Below are 21,155 nucleotides of genomic sequence, written 5' to 3'. Positions count from 1 at the left end.
TCTCTAGTCTAGGGTAGTGCCATAGCCTCAGTACAATGTTCTTCTATTGTCTTAGGTTAGAGTTCTCTTCCTTGAGGGTACACACGGGCACACTGTTCTTTCTTATTTCTCTACCTCTAGTTTTGTTAAGGTTTTTATAGTTTATATAGGAAATGTTTATTTTAATGCTGCTACTGTTCTCAAAATATTTTATTTTTTCCTTGTTTCTCTACCTCACAAGGCTAATTTCCCTGTTGGAGCTCTCTGGCTTATAGCATCCTGCTTTTCCAACTAAGGTTGTAGCTTAGAAAGTAATAATAATAATAATAATAATAATAATAATAATAATAATAATAATAATAATAATAATAATAATAATAATAATAGTAATAGCAGTTATTTCCAATTTTAGAATCTACATCACAATTGCTTGAAATTTAACGTATTATTTCGTGGTTAATCTTTATCATGCAGGATTTATTACAGAATGATTTCATAGAATGGAACCAACTGGGAACTATAAAAGATGAGACGGTTTTCGAGTACAGAATACATAAAAGCAGCACTGGTGAGTATCATTCTTTTGGTAGATGTGTAAAGTTTTTTTTCAGTTCTAGATTTTAGTATACAATTGGTAATCTATAACTGGTTTAAAGATAAAGTCTATACCTTTCCATCTGTATATATTATTATATATATATATATATATATATGTATGTATATATATACATATAGATATATGTATATATATATACACACATATATACATAGTGTATGTATGTATATGTATCATATATACATACAAACATATATATATATATATATATATGTATATATATATATATATATGTGTGTGTGTGTGTATATATATACACACATATATGTGTGTGCATATATATATATATATATATATATATTACATAATCAAGTGTATCCTACTTGGATTTAGTTTTAAATAATTATGTGAAGACTAGTATATCAACTATTCACCTATACCATATATTTTTTTTTCATATATCTAAAATTCATGCACTATTTGAAGTTTAAAGATGGTACCATTGATGTATATTTCCGTCAACCATGCAATCTCAAGTACCTTGCTTATAAGTAAACAATGGGGTGCTAATGTCCTTCATCTCGCATCTCCAGGTATGGCTTCTGGCGTTGAAACTGCAGAGAAGTTTAAGCTTTGCTGCTACAGAGATTCAAGACGACATCAAGAGTTTCCCGGGAAAGTTCACCTGGGGTTCAGTTAAGGACTTGGATGAACCGCTGAGTTTTGTTGGCTCAAAATCCAGGCCTACAAGATCTGTAGCCAATCAGAAAGGGGACGCCATATTGGGAACGGTTACTTACGGAGAGAGCGGGAAGGTGGTTGGTAAAGCCGCTCCTTTAGTTAGGGAACCCTTTACTACAGTCGTGTCCACATCGGTGACAGTCTCTGGTGGTGAACTAGATAATCCTATTTATGACCCTTATGGAGTGAACCAGCCTAGGGTTCCAGCAACCAGAAGACCTTCATTTAACAATAATTTTTTTCCTTTTAGCAGGCCTAACTACTATGGACCTTTTATCCCTCATGTTCATCGATATATTCCACAGTATTACAACCCGTTTTTCACTGGATTCAGATCAGTAGGCCGAGTTGGGAATTTCCCACAGAAGTTTGGTAACATCAAATATAGAGAAGTGGATCCCAGTTACTTGATATATGGGAAGGATGCCGGGAAAAACTCTTTTGAAAATAAGAAGAAAATTAAAGATACCATTAGAGTAAAAAGGAAAAATAATGAGAAGGATTTGAAGGATTTATCTACATATAATGCTTCAAAACTTTCCGTAGAGAGTGAAACAGAAATCATTCCTAAAACTGTTCTAGCTAACAGTAGCCTTTTAACTAATAAAACGCTTGCTTCAACTGACTTTGTCCCTATAATTTTTCTGAACACTACTAAACCAACGGGTTTTGGCTACTTTGGTAATTTTAGAATCGACGATGACCAGTCAGTTCAGGAGAATAAATCTGCCCCCAATACTTCACATGCTCAACTGGTCAGCAAAGTGAAATTCTTTCCCTCTGATCCATTTTTCACTTTATCTAACCTAAGTAATTCTAAATCCAAAAGCAAATCAGATTCTCCTGAAACCGTTTCAAGCAACTCAAGCGTTTTGGCCCAAGAGAGATTTGCTTCTACAAAGTTTGTTCCCATTGTTTTCCTGAACACCACTTCTAAACCAACTGGGGTTCCCTCCTTTGGTTCCTTTAAAAGTGAAGATTTGCTCTCACTTCAGGAGGACAAATCTAAAAGTAATTTTTCACAGTCTAAACTGGTGAGCAAAACAGAAGCCCTTCCATCTAATAACCTTTTCTCTATTTTAGCCCAAACAGTTTCTGATCCAAAAAATATTTCTCTTTTACCTGGAAAAGTCGCTGTTAACCTAGACGTTTTAGCTCACCAAAGGTTTGCGTCTACCAAGTTTGTTCCCATCACATTTGTAAAAACTACTTCTAAACCATCAGATGCGGCATCCTTTGGTTCATTTAACCCAAAGCCTTCCAAAATTCCGGGTGCTGATTTCAATCCAAAAAAGTTCATCCCTGTCACCCGTAAACCAATTAATACATTCACTTTTTCCACCATGCCAACCACTAGCGCTACAAGTAGACCAGGTTCTAAACCAGGAGAAATTGATATCGAAGATGTAGACAGACTTATATCCGATATAATCCGCATAGTCCCTGCCACACGCAGAAAGGATGAACAGATTCCGCCTACGAAAAATCCCTTTTCCCCAGACTCAAATCCAGAAGGATTTCCTGGTTTAAGGCCTTTCCCTCCTCCGCCAACATTTCCAGAGGAAAATTTACCTCCAAGTGAACTTGAAGTAGATGATGAAGGATGGACAATAATAAAACCAAAATTCCAAGGTACAATAAGAAGAACACCTTTTGAGGAACCCCCTGGAAGACCTCCATTCAGGTCTCCAGATGTTGAGTTTCTTCCTGTAAATGACAGACACATTCCGGTAGTAGTTGATAAAGCTTTAGTTTCTGCGACATCAGACACTAGATTTCATAAGGATATGCTGGAAAGCTTTGATGTAAATGCATCTACGAAAATCTTCAGCTCAAGTCAAGCAGACGATATAAGCAGACGTGTGACATCAACGAAAAGTTATTACGATAAAGCAGTCGTAGGAAACAAAGCATCAATATCATCTTACTTATCATTCACGACTCTGATAAGTACCACACTTATTTTATGGTTCTCTCATCAAAGTCGGCTGCTTAGAGGATTTTAGGTACATTTTGGGGTATAAGTAAGATCTTCACTTTCATGGACCTTTATTATCAAAGGACAACGATAATGCAGAATTTTCATATGGGAATTTCTTTAATAAGTGTGATATATCTAAAAGACATTCAAAAGACTTTTTAAAATATCACATACCTATAAAGGACATTTGTAACATCAACAGTGTTCATCAGTTTAAATTATATTTTACATCCTCATCCTCAAGCTATTGAAGACGACCTATTGGAGGAGTTTGAATCCATCAGATCAAAAATTTCTGCCAGCGAACATTACTCTAATACCCCAACCCATGGATCAGCAGGTGATCTCGAATTTTAAGAAACTGTATACTAAGGCAATGTTCCAGTACTGTTTGGTTGTCATCAAAGGGACCAACCTCACCCTCAGAGGACTTTGGAAAGAACATTTCAACATTGTCAACTGCCTTAAATTAATCAACAAGCCTGGAAAAGGGTCACCAACATCCTTATTTCTACCTGGGAAGGAAACTTTGGCCTGAATGCATTACTGGACGCAATTTCGATGGATTCGAACCGATCAAGGACGCAGATAACGATAAAATCGTGTCCTTCCTCAAAATGATCAACAAGCCTGAGAATTTGTCACCAAAAGAACCCAAATTTCTACGTGGAGGAAACTGGCCTGAATGCATTGCTGATCACGATTTCGATGGCTTTGAACTGATCCAAGAGGCAACTAACCAAGTCAACCTAACCTAACCTAACCTTCAACGATGAAATTGTGACTTTGGTTAAGACAATGGAGTTGATGGTGGACAAGAACGACATCAATGCTCTTTTGGACGAGTATGGCGACCATCAACAATCGAGGAGCTGGTGACGTTGCATAAAAAGCAGCAACAAGATGTTCCTAAGAAGAAATCTTCTTCTTCTGGGGAGGAGGAGGGGGAGGAGGGGAGAGACAATTCGTATTTCCTCTCTAAAGAATAGTTCATAGAGATTTTCGTATTTGAAGAATTAATATTAGGAAATTCTATAGCTATTCAAGTGACAGTGTGTCCATGTAAATCTACCTGTTGACCGTGGAAAGTTTCTTTTGAATATACAGTATCGACTGCATGATACACTTTTATGTTTTCTTGCATATATCTTTCGTAATCCTCAATTTGCATTGTTGCATTTATTTATAAGGCTCTTAAAAACAAACATGGTTTGAGTTATGAATCTTCACTGTCCTTGTTGAGAGAGAGAGAGAGAGAGAGAGAGAGAGAGAGAGAGAGAGAGAGAGAGAGAGAGAGAGAGAGAGAGAGAGAGAGTGTGTGTGTGTGTGTGTGTGTGTGTACTGACGATAACGTTGAGAAACATATGAGAGCAATTCCTAACCTGTTTTCAAACTACAAACATTGAACAAAATTGTGTTTGTGCATAGCAATGTATAAATCAAACAATAAACGTTGCATATTGATAGATTTATGACATTTGAAATTTTATTTGTATACCAAGTTACGATCGTAAAAAAAATATTCCATTTTCCGATTTAGATAATAATGCACAAAACTTCCAACAGAGATATTTTGAAATTACCTTTTGACCAAAGAAAAATAATGGAGATATCATTATAGTGTAAAATACTTATGTCCGGATAAATTTGAAATTAATTACCAGAGAATGTGAAATGTTTGATTTCAATAGATAGTCTAAGTGTTGAGTTTAGTGTGTTAAATAAAAGAGATATGTACAAAAACTTAATACAGTGTATCATTGTAACCTAATGTTTAAAATGTGAATAAAAATAACGAATAGAACTAATTAGGCAAAAAGGGTAACTGTCGTGAAAAGAGAAATCAACAAAAATGAAAATATGTTTTTTTTTTTCTCCAGAAGCTGCATTGAAATTTATAGTTCTCCGCTTGACTGTACAAGAAAGTAAAAGTTTCAAAATGGGTATAAAAAGTTTACAATACCCGAAACTGACATGTGGGCCAAAATACTGCACATTTGCAAAGAAAATATACAAATTAGTTGATTACGCTAAATTTTGCTGTGCTTCCAAGCATTAAAACTCCCAGTTAAATTATTTATAAAAAATAAAATTATAAATCCAAGTTAAATGAAAAATTTATCCCATCAGCCTTTACTAGTCCCCTGCAGAACAATGGCCTCAGACATGTCCTTCCACTTGTGTCTGTTTATAGTCTTTCTGTACCACTCCACGACCGCAAACTTTCTTAATTCGCCAACCTATCATTTATCCTTCCTTACCCTGCTTCTTTTACAATTTCTAAGGACCCATTCTGTTATTCATAATGTCCATCTATTTTCTGTCATTCTCATTTTACGTCCTGCTCATGTCCATTTCTTTTTTCCTACATAGTTATACTAAACTCTACTTTAGTTTGCTACCCTTTAGTAAATACAATTTTGTATAATATCATATGCCATATAACTTTAGCTAGACACATCTTCAACGTAATATACTTAGTCTTAATTGAAGACATCACGGCAGCAACTGCCGACAGATGTCGAGAAATTTGAAATTAAGGGAAACGTTCTCTATTTACTGGAGGATGGAGGTCTTTCAGGGGTTTATACATCTCAAGAAAACTTTCACATTCTGACTCATGTATTGGTGAACTATGGTTGATCACTCATGGGGTTAAAGGTACATTTTACGTTCCTCTTGGTAAGGGTAGAAGAGACTCTTTAGCTGTGGTAAGTAGCTACCTTGGATGGAGAGGAGGCTTGTCAGTCTCTAGGGCACTGTCCTGCTTGCTAGGGGAATGTCACTGTCCCTTGCCTCTGCCATTCATGAGTTGCATTTAAACTATGGCGATGATGACGACTCTTCATAATACCAATTATAAGTACGGTTTACTAATAAATGGTCTTCATACTTTATAAGTAAATTACTGTATATATCAAAGTTTCCTGTGTGTGTGCATGCACTTTGAAGAAATTTAATGACGTATGTAATAATGAAATATAAATATCGTTTTTTTCCTACAAAATTTACATTTATATAAAGATGCTGCATATAATGCCAGGTATTTTATGCTGCAGTATTTATCTTAACCATTAATGCAAAAAAAAAAAAAAAAAAAAAAAAAAAAGATAAAAGAAAACATATGTAAATAATACATATATAGGAAGGAGTAAATAGAATCAGGAATTAAAATAAAGAAATAAGTAAACTGGTGTACTTAAGAACTAAACATTTCCCATCGACTCCGAAAAATGATGATCTCAGCGGGAGATCTGATCTTAGAAAGTTGGGCAGAGTATAGTACATGGATTTGTTGATAGAAATAGTAATACTTATAACTTGAAAACACTAGCAAAGAAGTCCGAAACTCCGAATTAATCTTCGACATAGCAAGTTGGGGTTCTTATTGCCAATAGGGGATTCAAGTCCCGCTCAAAATTGTTAGGCCCAGTACAGACTTTGATTCATGATGCGTGCAGTATTGAATGGATGCGTTGAAAAACGACTTTTTCAACACGAAACCGTACCACCAACGTGTTGATGGGCCAGCTCGATTGCTGCAGATCAGGTCTCAGTGTTGCGCCAGGGTTCAGATTTGAAGGACGTTCGCTCAGCTCTCTAGCGCCAATGGCTTAACTGTCTTCTATTGAGGAGAAAACGACCAAAACTTCATGTTATTCTAGCCATAATAATTTGAATAGTAATATTATTGATTTTACTAATACCAATTTTATCAATTTTGATAATAACAGTAGTCTCTCCTGGTAGAGCGCATCGGCACAAAACATTTGGCAACAAAAAGTAACTTTTCCTGGTAATTAATTATCTCTCATATATATATATATATATATATATATATATATATATATATATATATATATATATATATATATATATATATATATATATATATATATATAACCATTAAAAACTTTAAGGTACAGGAAAAGTAATAATTTTGATAACGTGATATAAAGGCTAAGTTTCCTTTTTTTTCCTTTGCTTATTGCTATTGGGACTTTCATTTCCTTGCATGCAGTTACAACTAGGTCGCAAATAGATTTCCATGGAAATATGAACTATTTTCAACATTATGTGAGATAAATTTTTATGTATTCAGATGCAAAACGTAAAAAATCGGTATTTTTTTTTAATAAAAAGTACAATTATTTCTCAAAATTTAAATTTTATATATTTTTTTTCTAAGCGTCTTATAAATGTACAGCTCAAAATAAAAAGCAGCAAAATGTTACTTTCGTAAACGCCACTGGGAACCTTGTATTAAGGCAGCTAGCGCGGGAAAACAAGTGAGTAGTGTTGCAGTACAGTTTGGCCGCTAGTAAGTTTATTCAACACCACTAGTGCTTCACGAGGAAGATCTGTACTAGGCTGTAGTGCCATCAGTGTCTGCAACCTTACCATCCTTGTGAGCTAAAGATGGAGGTGGTTTGGGGGTGCCTATAGGTCTATCTGCTGAGTCATCAGCAGCCATTGCCTGGCCCTCCTTGGTCCTAGCTTGGGTGGAGAGGGCTTGGGTGCTGATCATATGCATATATGGTCAGTCTCTATGGCGATCTCACTGTCCCTTGTGTCTGCCATTCATGAGCTCCCTTTAAACCTTGGATCTAATACTTCTTTACTTATGTAGGGTCGGAAAATGTTTAGGACGAAGCTTAGTTGAACTTCTATGTAGATCTTCATATTCTAGATTTATCCAAAATTATCTCTGCTTCTCCCTTTTAACACGTGCTTGTTCATATATTCATATTACTGCTTTTATAACTTATATTACTGCAATTTCTTTTCATTTATTATTAAACTTTTCCTTGGAGTCACCTCGGTTGTGAATTCACTTTTTCCTTTTATCATAGACTGTGTCTCTTTCTCTCGTATTTTATCCCTTCCCATCAGCCTGGGCTCTTTCCTCCTTCACAACTCATTCTCTTAACCTGCTGTTGCTCACCGTCATTGTCCCTCCGGCTCCCTGCACAGAGCACACTAAACCGCCCATTCCCTCCACCTTACAGACCATCACACACTACACTCGCTTGGCGGGGAAACATTAAGCCCCTATTACACGTATCCGGTTTCCTACGGCCAACCTGGCCTACGCCCCGTAGGAAAATTCTGGCTTACGGCTAGAGCTATTACACGTATTTGAACGGCCGGAGTCAAGTGGGTCAGTGTGGCACTGTTTGTGGTGGAGGAGTGACATGTCTTATCTCGACGACATTCTCGCCAGATGGTCACTGAATAATTTCTGAGGAATTTGCCACAAAATTTCTGGATATTTCCAAAAATTTCTGATAATTCTATTCGTTATCATGAACTGATTATACTAATGGAAATAAGAAAAAGATCAATTGTACATTAAGAGTGATTAACTATTTATTTCTTTTATATGAATTTAAAGAAAAATTCAATAATACTTAGGCCTGTGCATCAAATTGGAACTTTCATGAAAGTAGAAAAAACTACGATATTAATAACATACTACAAACAAAAAGATGTAAATTATTTGCAATTTCCTTTGACATATTAAATGAATTGTAATTTATTTGACTGAATACAAAAAATAAACGTAACTTCAAAAATATTGGCTTTATATCTATACATACATACACACACATATATATATATATATATATATATATATATATATATATATATATATATATATATATATATACATACATATATATATATATATATATATATATATATATATATATATATATATATATATATATATATATATATATATATATATATATCATGAAACCGCGGTCATCAATAAAACAAAAAAAAAATGGGCTATGCCTAGGCCTACACACAAAGTTGTTTCTTTGAACTGATTTCCACAAATAACTTAATATTTCTTCTAAATGGTGAATAACAGATTTAATCAAGTGTAGTTATGTATGAAATCACATCAGAATGACAGAATCCTGCCGTAAGATAGTTAATCAGGCGACAAGCCAACAAACTTAGAACACTCCGATATTGTGCCACTGAAACCTATATAGAAAACATACGTGTTGCCTACATGTTTGAAACGGTTTAGAACATGATCTCTCTCCGTGTTCCACGACCATGTGACGCCTGAAACGTGTTGGGAGTTGGAACAGGCAATCTCTCTCTCTCTCTCTCTCTCTCTCTCTCTCTCTCTCTCTCTCTCTCTCTCTCTCTCTCTCTCTCTCTCTCTCTCTCCATTCCATTTCCGTAGAAATGTTTAGAAGTTTATGATTTATATTTGTTTCCCAGATTTCTGTATACATTTATAAAATTTTGGGAAATAACTGACAAATCATTACAAATTTCAGAAGATACTGCCTTGATTTCTTAAATTCTGACAATAGTTGCAAATTGCAGAAGATATCCAGAAATTTCTGATAATCTGGCAACACTGATTTCTTGTTCCTATTGCTCTAGCATGCTACTTGAAGGTGAAAACAAGAAAAAGGAAGATTTGGTTCAAACAATGGCTGCATAAACGACAAAAATATTCTCATGTTAACTTAATGAAGGAACTACCACTAGAAAAAGATGACTGGTTTAACTACATGCGAATGGATCACAACACATATTTGGAACTCTTTTAAGTCAGGTATCACCTTTAATAGAAAAAAAGGACACTTGCATGAGAGAAGCAAATAGTCAACATGAGCGTCCTTCAGCCACTCAAACTGATGTCATACCATGTGGTGACCAATTACCCGCTACGTCCTCGGTCCTGACTACGACGGCCGTACGGGCAACTTTAGTACTGGCGAAAGTTCATCCGGCCGGCCGTGGGTGAGCTTTCACACGGCCAATTTGCTATCAGACGCTCCGGTTTGAACATATGCTAGCGTCGCGACCGACGGCGCCGTAGGAAACCGGATAAGTGTAATACGGGCTTTACATTTTTACCCTTCCTTTACCCAAAGGATACTGCTTCTTTGAGCTAATACTTCCTTATTGCTATAAGATCTCCTATTCACGCAGTCATTAAAGTCTGGTGCCACTCTTCTATTAGTAGTCCCTTAAAGGATATGTTTTTATTCATCACTAGCGTGTGTTGCCACGGTATGTGTGTAGCGGCATTGCATGACACATGAGCTTGGGAGGGGGGGCCTCATATCATTATTATCATTAGTAGTAGTAGTAGCAGTATCACTAGCCAAGCTACAACCCTAGTTGGAAAAGCAAGATGCTATAAACCCATATACTCCAACATATGCCATGTTTAAGATGTGAAACCTTCATACAGAAAAAAATACCTTGAATTTTACCTCATTGGTGGTGTGGAAGTAAGAATAATTTTGGATACAACTTTGAAAATACATTACTGTAATTTATATCGAAACAGTGGTAGGACAAAATACAGAGATAGAGGGTGTGTGAAGCAATGTTGGAAAAAGAAAGCAAGCCAATGTATGATCTGCGGATATGTGGTACCAGTGGGGTAATCTGTTTAAAACATGTGCCCTCTATATCAAACATTTTTCACTGTCTTGAGCATAGCATAATTCCACAGGTGCAATATTGAAGGTTTCTGACGTGTTTTGATGTCCTATGAGTATGTCAAGTTGGGAACAGGTGAAGCCCCCTACTTATTATTACTTGCTAAGCTACAACCCTCAGAAAAGCAGGATGCTAAAAGACCAAGGGCCCCAACAGGGAAAATAGCTCAGTGAGGAAGGGAAATAAGGAAATGTATTAAAAGAGAAGTTTAAGAATAATAACAACATTAAGTAAATCTTTCATATATAAACTATAAAAACTTTAAAATACCAGAGCAAGAGATATAAGATAGAATAGTGTGTCCGTGTGTACCGTCAAGCAAAAAACTCTGCCCCAAGCTACTGGAAGACCATAGTACAGAGGCTATGGTACTACCCAAGAATAGAGAACAATGGTTTGATTTTGGAGTGTTCCTCTCCTAGACGAGCCGCTTGCCACAGCTAAAGAGTCTCTTCTACTCTTACCAATAGTAAAGTAGCCACTGAACAATTACAGTGTTGTAGTTAACCCCCTGAGGAAGAATTGTTTGGTAATCTCAGTGTTGTCAGGTGTATGAGGACAGAGGATAGTATGAAAGGAATAAGCTAGACTATTCGGTGTATGCATAGGCAAAGGAAAAATGAGCCACAACCAGAGAGAGGGAGTCAATGTAGTATTGTGTGGCCAGGCAAAGAATCCAACCATTCTCTAGTGGTAGCAAGCGGTAAGTTAATAAGGAGAACCTAGGTTATGATAGGTGTCTATTGTTAGGTTAAGCAGTATCCCTGTACCTTACTCGTTCTGCATTTTCCAGAAACCATACCAAAGTCCCTACTTTTCCAATATGATTCCCCATTATTCTTGTTCTCTAATGGGTCCCATCACTCTGAAATTACTAATTTCCAAATAGAAATGAAAGCCAGATCAATTTGAAATGCCTTATGTTGATAGATTTTAGTCCATTCCCAAAGACAGTCTTGGTCAAAACTTTATATTCAATCCTGATTTCAAATATTTTCATCTTAGTACAGAATTTCGTTGATCCACATACCTTATGCTTTCTTTTTACATCATTAGCCTACCTTTGCACCTAGTCAAATTTTGAAGTTTTGAATCTTTAAAACATATTTTCAGTCAAATTCATTTATTTTTTGAGGGGGAGGAGTGATTTTATGTAATTTTCTGTCTGATAATAATATAACTTAGGTTTGCTCAGTACCACGTCAAGATTTCAAGGATAAACAAAGTAAGCGAAACGACCAATTACGAATGTTACAAACAAGCTTGCAATATGATAACATATTGTAAACTTGTCAAGGATAGTACAGTGCACAAAAGGATATTTCAGCACTTTTAGTGTACGCTAATATGCTTTGAAAAAATACAAGCATTGCACATATCTTGATGCTTAATAGATGGTCTAAAACAAATGCCTAGTTCAATAGACAGATTTTCGGCGTTGAAGGTATCATTAATAATAATAAATATGGAATAGTTAGGGATCACAAGTTTTTTCAAAGAAGTTCATCAAAAATACCTGTACTTTAATCCTGACTGTTACGCTGAAGTGCTTCACGATGGAGGATTCATAATTGGAAAAAGCCGATACGTACGCTTCCTGTATTTACTTTTGGCACCTATGGCTATGTGGCTTGCAAAAACAGACGCAAGGGGGCAACACACAATAAGAGATCATTCATATAAAAGTAGTTTATGTCTAACATTAAATCAAATTATATCTTATTGCAAAAACAAAGAATAAATGTGAAGGTATTTGCTTCACTGCAATTTAAGTTTATAACTTAACGCTCACCAAACCTGTAATTGAATAAAACGTTTAAAAAGAAAAAGTATAAGACTGCATATAGTTCTCGATTATTCTGGTTTTGATTTTTGTTAAGAATATTAGGATAATGACAATAAGATTAATCCAGAAGAGGACATTAACTGTGTTCAAAATCTGATAATATTAAAATCCTTTGTAAGAAACCATTCGTGTACTACTATTGAACTTTATTACTATTATTATTATTGTATTAATGGAGATGGTTTGGGCATGGTCTTCGCACTCCCCAAGAGAGATAACGTTCAGCTGTACCCCACAAGGGACTAGAAGAGTTGGAAGACCCAGGCCTATATGGCTGAGGACTATGAAGCGTGAAGTAGGAGATGATGAATGGAGAAGTATTGATTTAAAAATCAAGATAGAGACGACTAGCCAAATCTAACCGAGGCTTTTTGTGTCAATAGGCGTAGGAGATGATGACGATGATGATGATGATCATGATGAATGTCATTTATATATATATATATATATATATATATATATATATATATATATATATATATATATATATATATATATATATATATATATATATATATATATATAAAATCGTTTCGTATGTTTAGATTTATTCAACTTGGTTTATTTTCACGTTTTTTTGTCCCATAGTTTATACTAAAATTATTTGTTTCTTTCCCACACTTGGCTTTTCATTCTTTAGCAATCTTTTAACAACAATAATAATAATACATACATACATACATATACCAAGGCACTTCCCCCAATTTTGGGATAGCCGACATCAACAAATGAAACAAAACAAAAAGGGGACCTCTACTCTCTACGTTCTTCCCAGCCTGACAAGGGACTCAACTGAGTTCAGCTGGTACTGCTGGGGTGCCAGAGCCCACCCTCCCCCGTTATCTACCACAGATGAAGCTTCATAATGCTGAATCCCCTACTGCTGCTACCTCCGCGGTCATCTAAGGCCCCGGAGGAAGCAGCAGGGCCTACCGGAACTGCGTCACAATTGCTCGCCATTCATTCCTATTTCTAGCAGGCTCTCTTGCCTCTCCCACATCTATCCTCCTATCACCCAGAGCTTTCTTCACTCCATCCATCCACCCAAACCTTGGCCTTCCTCTTGTACTTCTCCCATCAACTCTTGCATTCATCACATTTTTTAGCAGACAGCCATTTTCCATTCTCTCAACATGGCCAAACCATCTCAACACATTCATATCCACTCTAGCTGCTAACTCATTTTTTACACCCATTCTCACCCTCACCACTTCGTTCCTAACCCTATCTACTCGAGATACACCAGCCATACTCCTTAGACACTTCATCTCAAACACATTCAATTTCTGTCTCTCCATCACTTTCATTCCCCACAACTTCGATCCATACATCACAGTTGGTACAATCACTTTCCCATATAGAACTCTCTTTACATTCATGCCCAACCCTCTATTTTTTACTACTCCCTTAACTGCCCCCAACACTTTGCATCCTTCATTCCCTCCCTGACATACATCTGCTTCCACTCCACCATTTGCTGCAGCAACAGACCCCAAGTACTTAAACTGATCCACCTCCTCAAGTAACTCTCCATTCAACATGACATTCAACCTTGCACCACCTTCCCTTCTCGTACATCTCATAACCTTACTCTTACCCACATTAACTCTCAACTTCCTTCTCTCACACACTCTTCTAAATTCTGTCACTAGTCGGTCAAGCTTCTCTTCTGTGTCTGCAACCAGTACAGTATCATCCGCAAACAACAACTGATTTACCTCCCATTCATGGTCATTCTCGTCTACCAGCTTTAATCCTCGCCAAAGCACTCGAGCATTCACCTCTCTCACCACTCCATCAACATACAAATTAAACAACCACAGCGACATCACACATCCCTGTCTCAGCCCCACTCTCACCGGAAACCAATCACTCACTTCATTTCCTATTCTAACACATGCTTTACTACCTTTGTAGAAACTTTTCACTGCTTGCAACAACCTTCCACCAACTCCATATAACCTCATCACATTCCACATTGCTTCCCTATCAACTCTATCATACGCTTTCTCCAGATCCATAAACGCAACATACACCACCTTACCTTTTGCTAAATATTTCTCGCATATCTGCCTAACTCTAAAAATCTGATTCATACAACCGCTACCTCTTCTAAAACCACCCTGTACTTCTAAGATTGTATTCTCTGTTTTATCCTTAATCCTATTAATCATTACTGTACCATACACTTTTCCAACTACACTCAACAAACTAATAATAATAATAACAATGGTAATGTGTTTCTCGCCATTCTCTAAATAGTCCAGATTGGTAACAAGATATGGCATTCTCAGTATTAGTTTTTTTTTTTCGTAAATATTCCATTCGTTCTATTTATTTTCGATAACTATCATCACAACTGATCCTTAAATAATTGTTTTCATTTGTCTTAACCTTGCTTCAGAGACTGCTCAAATTTACAATGACATCTCGAATAATTATGATGTTTCCATCTGAAACCAAAATATTGATATATTCAGAAAAGCAACGAAAATAATTATAATAATAGGCCCACAGTATGATTACAGGCGATATATGGTATAAAACATTTAAAAAACTTTGTTATTGCTCTGTAGAAAGAACCTAATGATATTACAAGTAGTATGTAAAATAAAAGGTACATTTACCTAAGCTACAAAAGGATATAGTAACAGTGAATAATATCATTCTTGAGCAATTTATACGAATCTTGAATCAACTTTGTGAATTTTACGTTTCTTATCTTAAAAAGTGTTTGACCTACCTAGGTAGGCACCAGCCACCCGTTGAGATGCTACCGCTAGAGAGTTACTGGGTCTTTTGATTGGCCAGAGAGTACATTGGATTTCTCTCTCTGGCTACGGCTCGTTCTTTCTTTGCCTACACATACGTCGAATAGTCTGGCCTATTCTTCACACATTCTCCTCTGTCCTAATACACAACCTCTATACCATGGTTTTCCACTGTCTTGTGTTAGAGTTCTCTATCTTGAGGGTACACTCGGGCATACTATTCTTTGTTTCCTTATTTCCTTTATGCCACTGGGCTATTTTGCCTGTTGGAGCCCTTGGGCTAATAGCATCCTGCCTTTCTAGCTAGGGTTATAGCTTAGCTAGTAATATATATATATATATATATTTATATATATATATATATATATATATATATATATATATATATATATATATATATATATATGTATATATATATATATATATATATATATATATATATATATATATATATATATATATATATATATATATATATATATATATATATATGTGTGTGTGTGTGTGTGTGTGTGTGTGTGAGAGAGAGAGAGAGAGAGAGAGAGAGAGAGAGAGAGAGAGAGAGAGAGAGAGAGAGAGAGAGAGAGAGAGAGAGAGAGAGAGAATGTATGTAATCATATTAGTTATTTTCTATTTTATGGTTTGTTCAAACCACTTTTAACCATAAAATCAAACTTATTACTTGCAGGATATTTTAAGTTAATTTTCTGTAATGAATATAAAATATGTTTGACTTGTCAGTTTTTATTAGGAAATAAATACAATCGACTCTGATGAACATTTATTTAAAGAGCTTGAAATTGCAATATAGATTAATTATTTCTATATAATATTTATTATTGTCCAGATTAATAGCAGTATGATTTGGAATTTTAGTCATAGATTAAGTTCTATTTTTCACTCAAGCAACGTTAAAGACCAAATAAAATCTGGATTCGTAAGTTTGTTCATTCCAGACTTGGTTCATCCATAACTAAGAACATAATCAAAACTTGAGTCAGTCTCTTCCTCATCGAATTGTGGCTTCAATCCTGGAGGTCGATAAGTCACTGGTCTTGGAGATCCTTCCTTAATGAAAATGGGTCCACTCTCTAAGATGACTGTGGTACCATGGTCCCCAAACTGGCTTCCTTGTCCACTGCTGGACGAAGGCAATTCTGGAGCCTTGAACGCAAATCCAGGGGGACCATTTACAGGTCGGATCCCTGGAACTACGAATGGTGTGTCTGGTCCAAAGGTGTTAGTTCCAGGAACCCCGTAAGGATTTCCAGGCGGGCTAGACTCAGGTGCATTGAATCCAGGTATTCTAAATAGAAATCCAGGTTGATTTAATCCAGGTATTCCAATTTCAGGTCTCTCCTGCCCCACACCTACAGGAAATTCTGGAAGTCCTGTTTGTGTATCTACATTGGATCCACCTTGATCTCCTGACCCGACATTGTACGACGTGCCGACGGTTCCTTCTTTTATTTTTTTCACAGTACTATCATCTGTCAGTAGTTCGACTTCATTATCTTCAGGAAGACTCTCCTTTCCAGAATGTCCAAGAAACTTATTCCCAGCACGTTCAAAAAGCTCTCTTCTGTCAGCTTTATCGGTAGACTCTCTGGTCTTCCCAGTGGCATGATGGTGACTCCCAAAATCATATGTTTGGTCCAATACCAACTCTGTTATAGGATTCTTGAAATCTAACTCGGGACGGCTCCTAGGTGATGGAGACAGCAACTTTTCCGGTGAACTATATCCAGGGAGTCCCATGGTGCCAGCATCATATCCTCCCACGATCGATGCCATTTTGTATGACGATCCTACAGAGATATTTTTGATTGGTGGTTCGCGAGATGAGACTGTGAATTCATTAGTCCCATAGGCTGTCAGAACCAATCCTAAAAGGACAGTCAGTAGTTGATTTTTCTGAAAAAAAAAGATAGTAATCATAATAGAGAACATTTTACGCTAATAAGTTCAAAGAAAAAATATTTTATCATAGGGATTTTTTCTTCGGGGAAAGTCACTTAAGGTTTTATCAAAATTGGTATTTTCTTACCCCTTTGAACTATAGAAATTATAGAAAATATTGTAATAACTACTAAAATATTTGGCAAATGAAAATATCTTAGAATTATTCTTGTCTACCCTTTTGAAATTTAGAAAATAGTGTTATAAAAATAAATCTATCAGGCAAATAGAAACATTTTGATCCATGTCAAGAACACAGATGGTTTAAAACATACTGATCTAAAGAATGGCATTCAGTGGCGATTTAATTCCTATTCTCATCCTAAGTGTAATTGTCACAAGAAAACATCTCTTTCTTATCCATTAGTTATTTCTTTGTTATCTAAAAACTGTCGTAAGAGTAGAAAATGATATGTGCATATTGTCTACAGCCTCAGAGAGCCCAGTTAGCTAGTAGTGTATAAGATCCTGTTTTGTCTGCTCTTCCTTTGGCGACAAACTAAACTGGATTTTATATCAATGCGGTTTTTTGGTATCAATTGCACAGATTGTTGTGGTAAAGTGATTTTTGGTCTATTCTTATAAGTGCATAACAAAAGAGACAATCAATTGTTTTTTGTTTTTGAGAGTAGCCTACTGCGCCTAGTTGATAAAAAAAAAAAAATAACTCGAACTTGGTCGTCACAGGTGTCATCTTCTGGGCATGATCCTCTGGAGCAATAAGAATAAGCTTGAAGACACGATTAAATATGCTCAATTTAAAAGCAAACTTCAGGGGAAAATATGCAGATAATTTGTGTGACCTTTACAAAGAAGAAGATGCTACTGAACATTTATTTCCATGCCGAAAATTAGGACAGTTAATGAAAATAAGCATAAGTGTAGATACGTTGTAAAATCCAGGCAGGGACCTGGTTGCATCTATAAGTAGGGCAATGCATTTGAAAGATTTAAAAAGTCCAAACTGATCACAATAGGTTGCCAAAAACTGATGATAGCAAGTTGTTATCCTAGCTGATTTCAAAGTAGAATGGGATAAAAAATTACATTGAGAATTTCATTGTTAAAATAAAACATCCAACATGATGGCTCTCCCTTTATTAAAGCAACATTCCTCTAGGACATTATTCTAGGATATTATTATTATTATTATTATTATTATTAGTAGTAGTAGTAGTAGTAGTAGTAGTAATATCATTATTATAATTATTATTATTATTATTATTAGTAGTAGTAGTAGTAGTAGTAGTAGTAGTAGTAGTAGTAGTATTATAATTATTATTATTATTATTATTATTATTATTATTATTATTATTATTATTAGTAGTAGTAGTAGTAGTAGTAGTAGTAGTAGTAGTAGTAGTAGTAGTAGTAGTATTAGTATAATAATAATAATAATAATAATAATAATAATAATAATAATAATAATAATAATAATAATAATAATAATAATAACAATTAGATATGGGAGGTATTGTTATCAGGAGAGCAAGAAATTCTCAAAAGTTTAGAGAATGTGATCAGACATGGAGATTTAAAATTGCTGTTTAGACTTATAAGAAAATTGTTCGGCATTAAATATTTGTAATTTTATACTATCTGATTTTTTAGTGGACTTTAGCTCATGCAACCTTAATAACAAGTATACAATAAATGGATAACTTTATTTAAATATCGCAATGTTAACAGAAACACTCCGGGCTTCTTTGAATTTGACGATGATGATAGCCACTGGAAAAAAGTCTACATAATATGATAAAAGATCAATCATTAACATGTATCTTCACTGAAAGTATTGTCGTGTAGTTGAATAGAAATCAAACGTATTTAGTAACATAGGGAATATGACAATGACCCCTAACAGCCTAACAAATGTGTCCCTCTGGTGGTGGAGATTGGAACCATGTTTATGCGTGCAACTGCAAACTGCAAAGGGTTGCTCCAAAGAAAGAGCCGTAGACCAAGATCTCGGGTACTATGGAATGCAAGATCTTTTTCTGGTGCAGGCTTTGCAATGGCAGTGGCATAATCACTCGTGAAATACAGAACTAAAGTGAAAATAACTTCTGTGTTAAATGTGAGATGCTCTGGGTTTGGGGGAAGAAGCACAGTGAATAGACAAGGAGTCTGATTTATTTATGCATCATAATCTCTTATTTAGACTTACAATAATATGTTGTGCCTACAAGGTTAAGGATGTTGAAGACAGCAGTGTTTTCATAGAAGCTTTAAAAAATTCTGAAGAATATTTTTCGACGTGGCATTATGATTCTGATGAGAGAGTTTAATATTAAGTTAAACGAAAAAAGCAAATGATAGTGACTAGAGATTGTCATTACTTGTTCTAAAACAACCTAATTCTAGGTTGAACAGTATTCCCATGCAAAGATATATACAAACACACTTGGATCTTAACAGACTGGGTTACCGATAACAAAAGGGATAAGAAAATTATCAAATATACATAGACATACTCGGAAAAAATGTGTTATGTTTGGTGGTGACTGTAAGAAAGTTCGAAGAGAAATGTTTGTGAAAAGATATGACAGAAAACCTGACAATGAAAGACACAGTAAGGGAGTACGAATTAGAAATTCACAATAGATATCAAATACTCAATTCAGATAAATAAAATTAGGACACAATGATATAGCTGATAATGGGAAAGGAAATAATGAAACAAAGAATAATGTGTCCGAGTGTACCCTCAAGCAATAGAACTCTAATACAAGACAGTGGAAGACCAGAGGCTATGGCACTACCCAAGAAATTGTGAACAGGTTCAGCAAACTCAATAAATTGCTTGTAAAAGAAAAAATACCTTCATGAGTTCAGCACGTTAAGGAACAGCATAAGAAATAGGGAAATGAGTATATGAAAATTGGATAATTGTGGGAGACATGTTATGTTGAATTATGTTTCAGTATAAGAAAAGTGAATAAAAAAGACACAAGAAATAACTCGTCATGATCTCTATATCTATTTGTATGTATATATTTCATTATAAATAGACTGAGAACTATATAGTCCTACAGTTGAGAAATGAGTAACTCTATGTATTGTGGAGCGTGTATGAGTATGAGACAGAAAATACTATATAATCGGATAAAGCATGGAAAACAGCAAGATCAAAGAAACATATCCAGTAAATCTATCTTTATAAACAAAATGTGAAGCAATTTCATATAGCAACAAAATGTTAAGGTTGAAAATGTTGAAGACAACTGGCGAAGAAAAGTAATTGAATTAAATATTGTGAAAATTCGTAATTAAATTAAATATCGTGAAAATCCGTGATTAGATTAAAGAGGTTGTGAAATCATATGCTAAGAGAAAAGATTAGATAACATAATGGCGAAACAAAACGAAATATCAACTATAAAATAAGCCAAAGGATAGACTAAGAATAATAACTCTGAAGACAACGAGGAAAAGAGAGACTTACCATAGCGAAGAACACGGATCAACTGAGGCCAAATTCCCTATTTTCCTTCTGATATGTGCAAAACCATCTCGATACGAACCACGACCCACTATTTCGTCCGTGACGCTTTCTTTGGAGAAAAAGGACACACAGGAGGGTGGATTTTTTTTTGTTATTCCTGGTAGTAGTTATAAATCTGTAGGTGGAAACCAAGATGGTGGATGTTTTCATGTTTTTCGCGCAGAAATTTTCAATGTCATATTTGATTATAATACCCTAGTTAAAAAGCAGGACACGCCTCACGAAAAAAGAAGAACAGTTTTTAAGATGGTCTGCTCATTATTATTATTATTATTATTATTATTATTATTATTATTATTATTATTATTATTATTACTTGCAAAGCTACA

At 35.2% G+C, this 21,155-nt stretch overlaps 1 protein-coding gene across 1 annotated transcript; it reads left to right on the top strand.

Annotated features, from left to right (window-relative positions):
* The first annotated feature begins 463 nt into the window (after positions 1 to 463).
* On the top strand, positions 464 to 3,655 carry LOC137632058 (uncharacterized). The gene is made up of 2 exons (XM_068364034.1): positions 464 to 547; positions 1,129 to 3,655. Exons 1-2 carry the CDS (start codon positions 506 to 508, stop codon positions 3,280 to 3,282), a joined length of 2,196 nt encoding a protein of 731 aa, XP_068220135.1. The 5' UTR covers positions 464 to 505; the 3' UTR covers positions 3,283 to 3,655.
* The last annotated feature ends 17,500 nt before the right edge of the window (positions 3,656 to 21,155 follow it).

This window comes from Palaemon carinicauda, chromosome 40 (genome assembly GCF_036898095.1).
Source record: "Palaemon carinicauda isolate YSFRI2023 chromosome 40, ASM3689809v2, whole genome shotgun sequence".
NCBI lineage: Eukaryota > Metazoa > Arthropoda > Malacostraca > Decapoda > Palaemonidae > Palaemon > Palaemon carinicauda.
Note: the sequence above shows the minus strand (reverse complement) of the source record. Positions and strands in the feature narration are given on the sequence as shown.

Excerpts from the sequence above, each read along its gene's own strand:
- LOC137632058 (XM_068364034.1), top strand. The coding sequence starts at position 506 with ATGAGACGGTTTTCGAGTACAGAATACATAAAAGCAGCACTG. Across the intron at positions 548-1,128 it reads AATACATAAAAGCAGCACTG|GTATGGCTTCTGGCGTTGAA; the intron begins GTGAGTATCATT and ends TCGCATCTCCAG.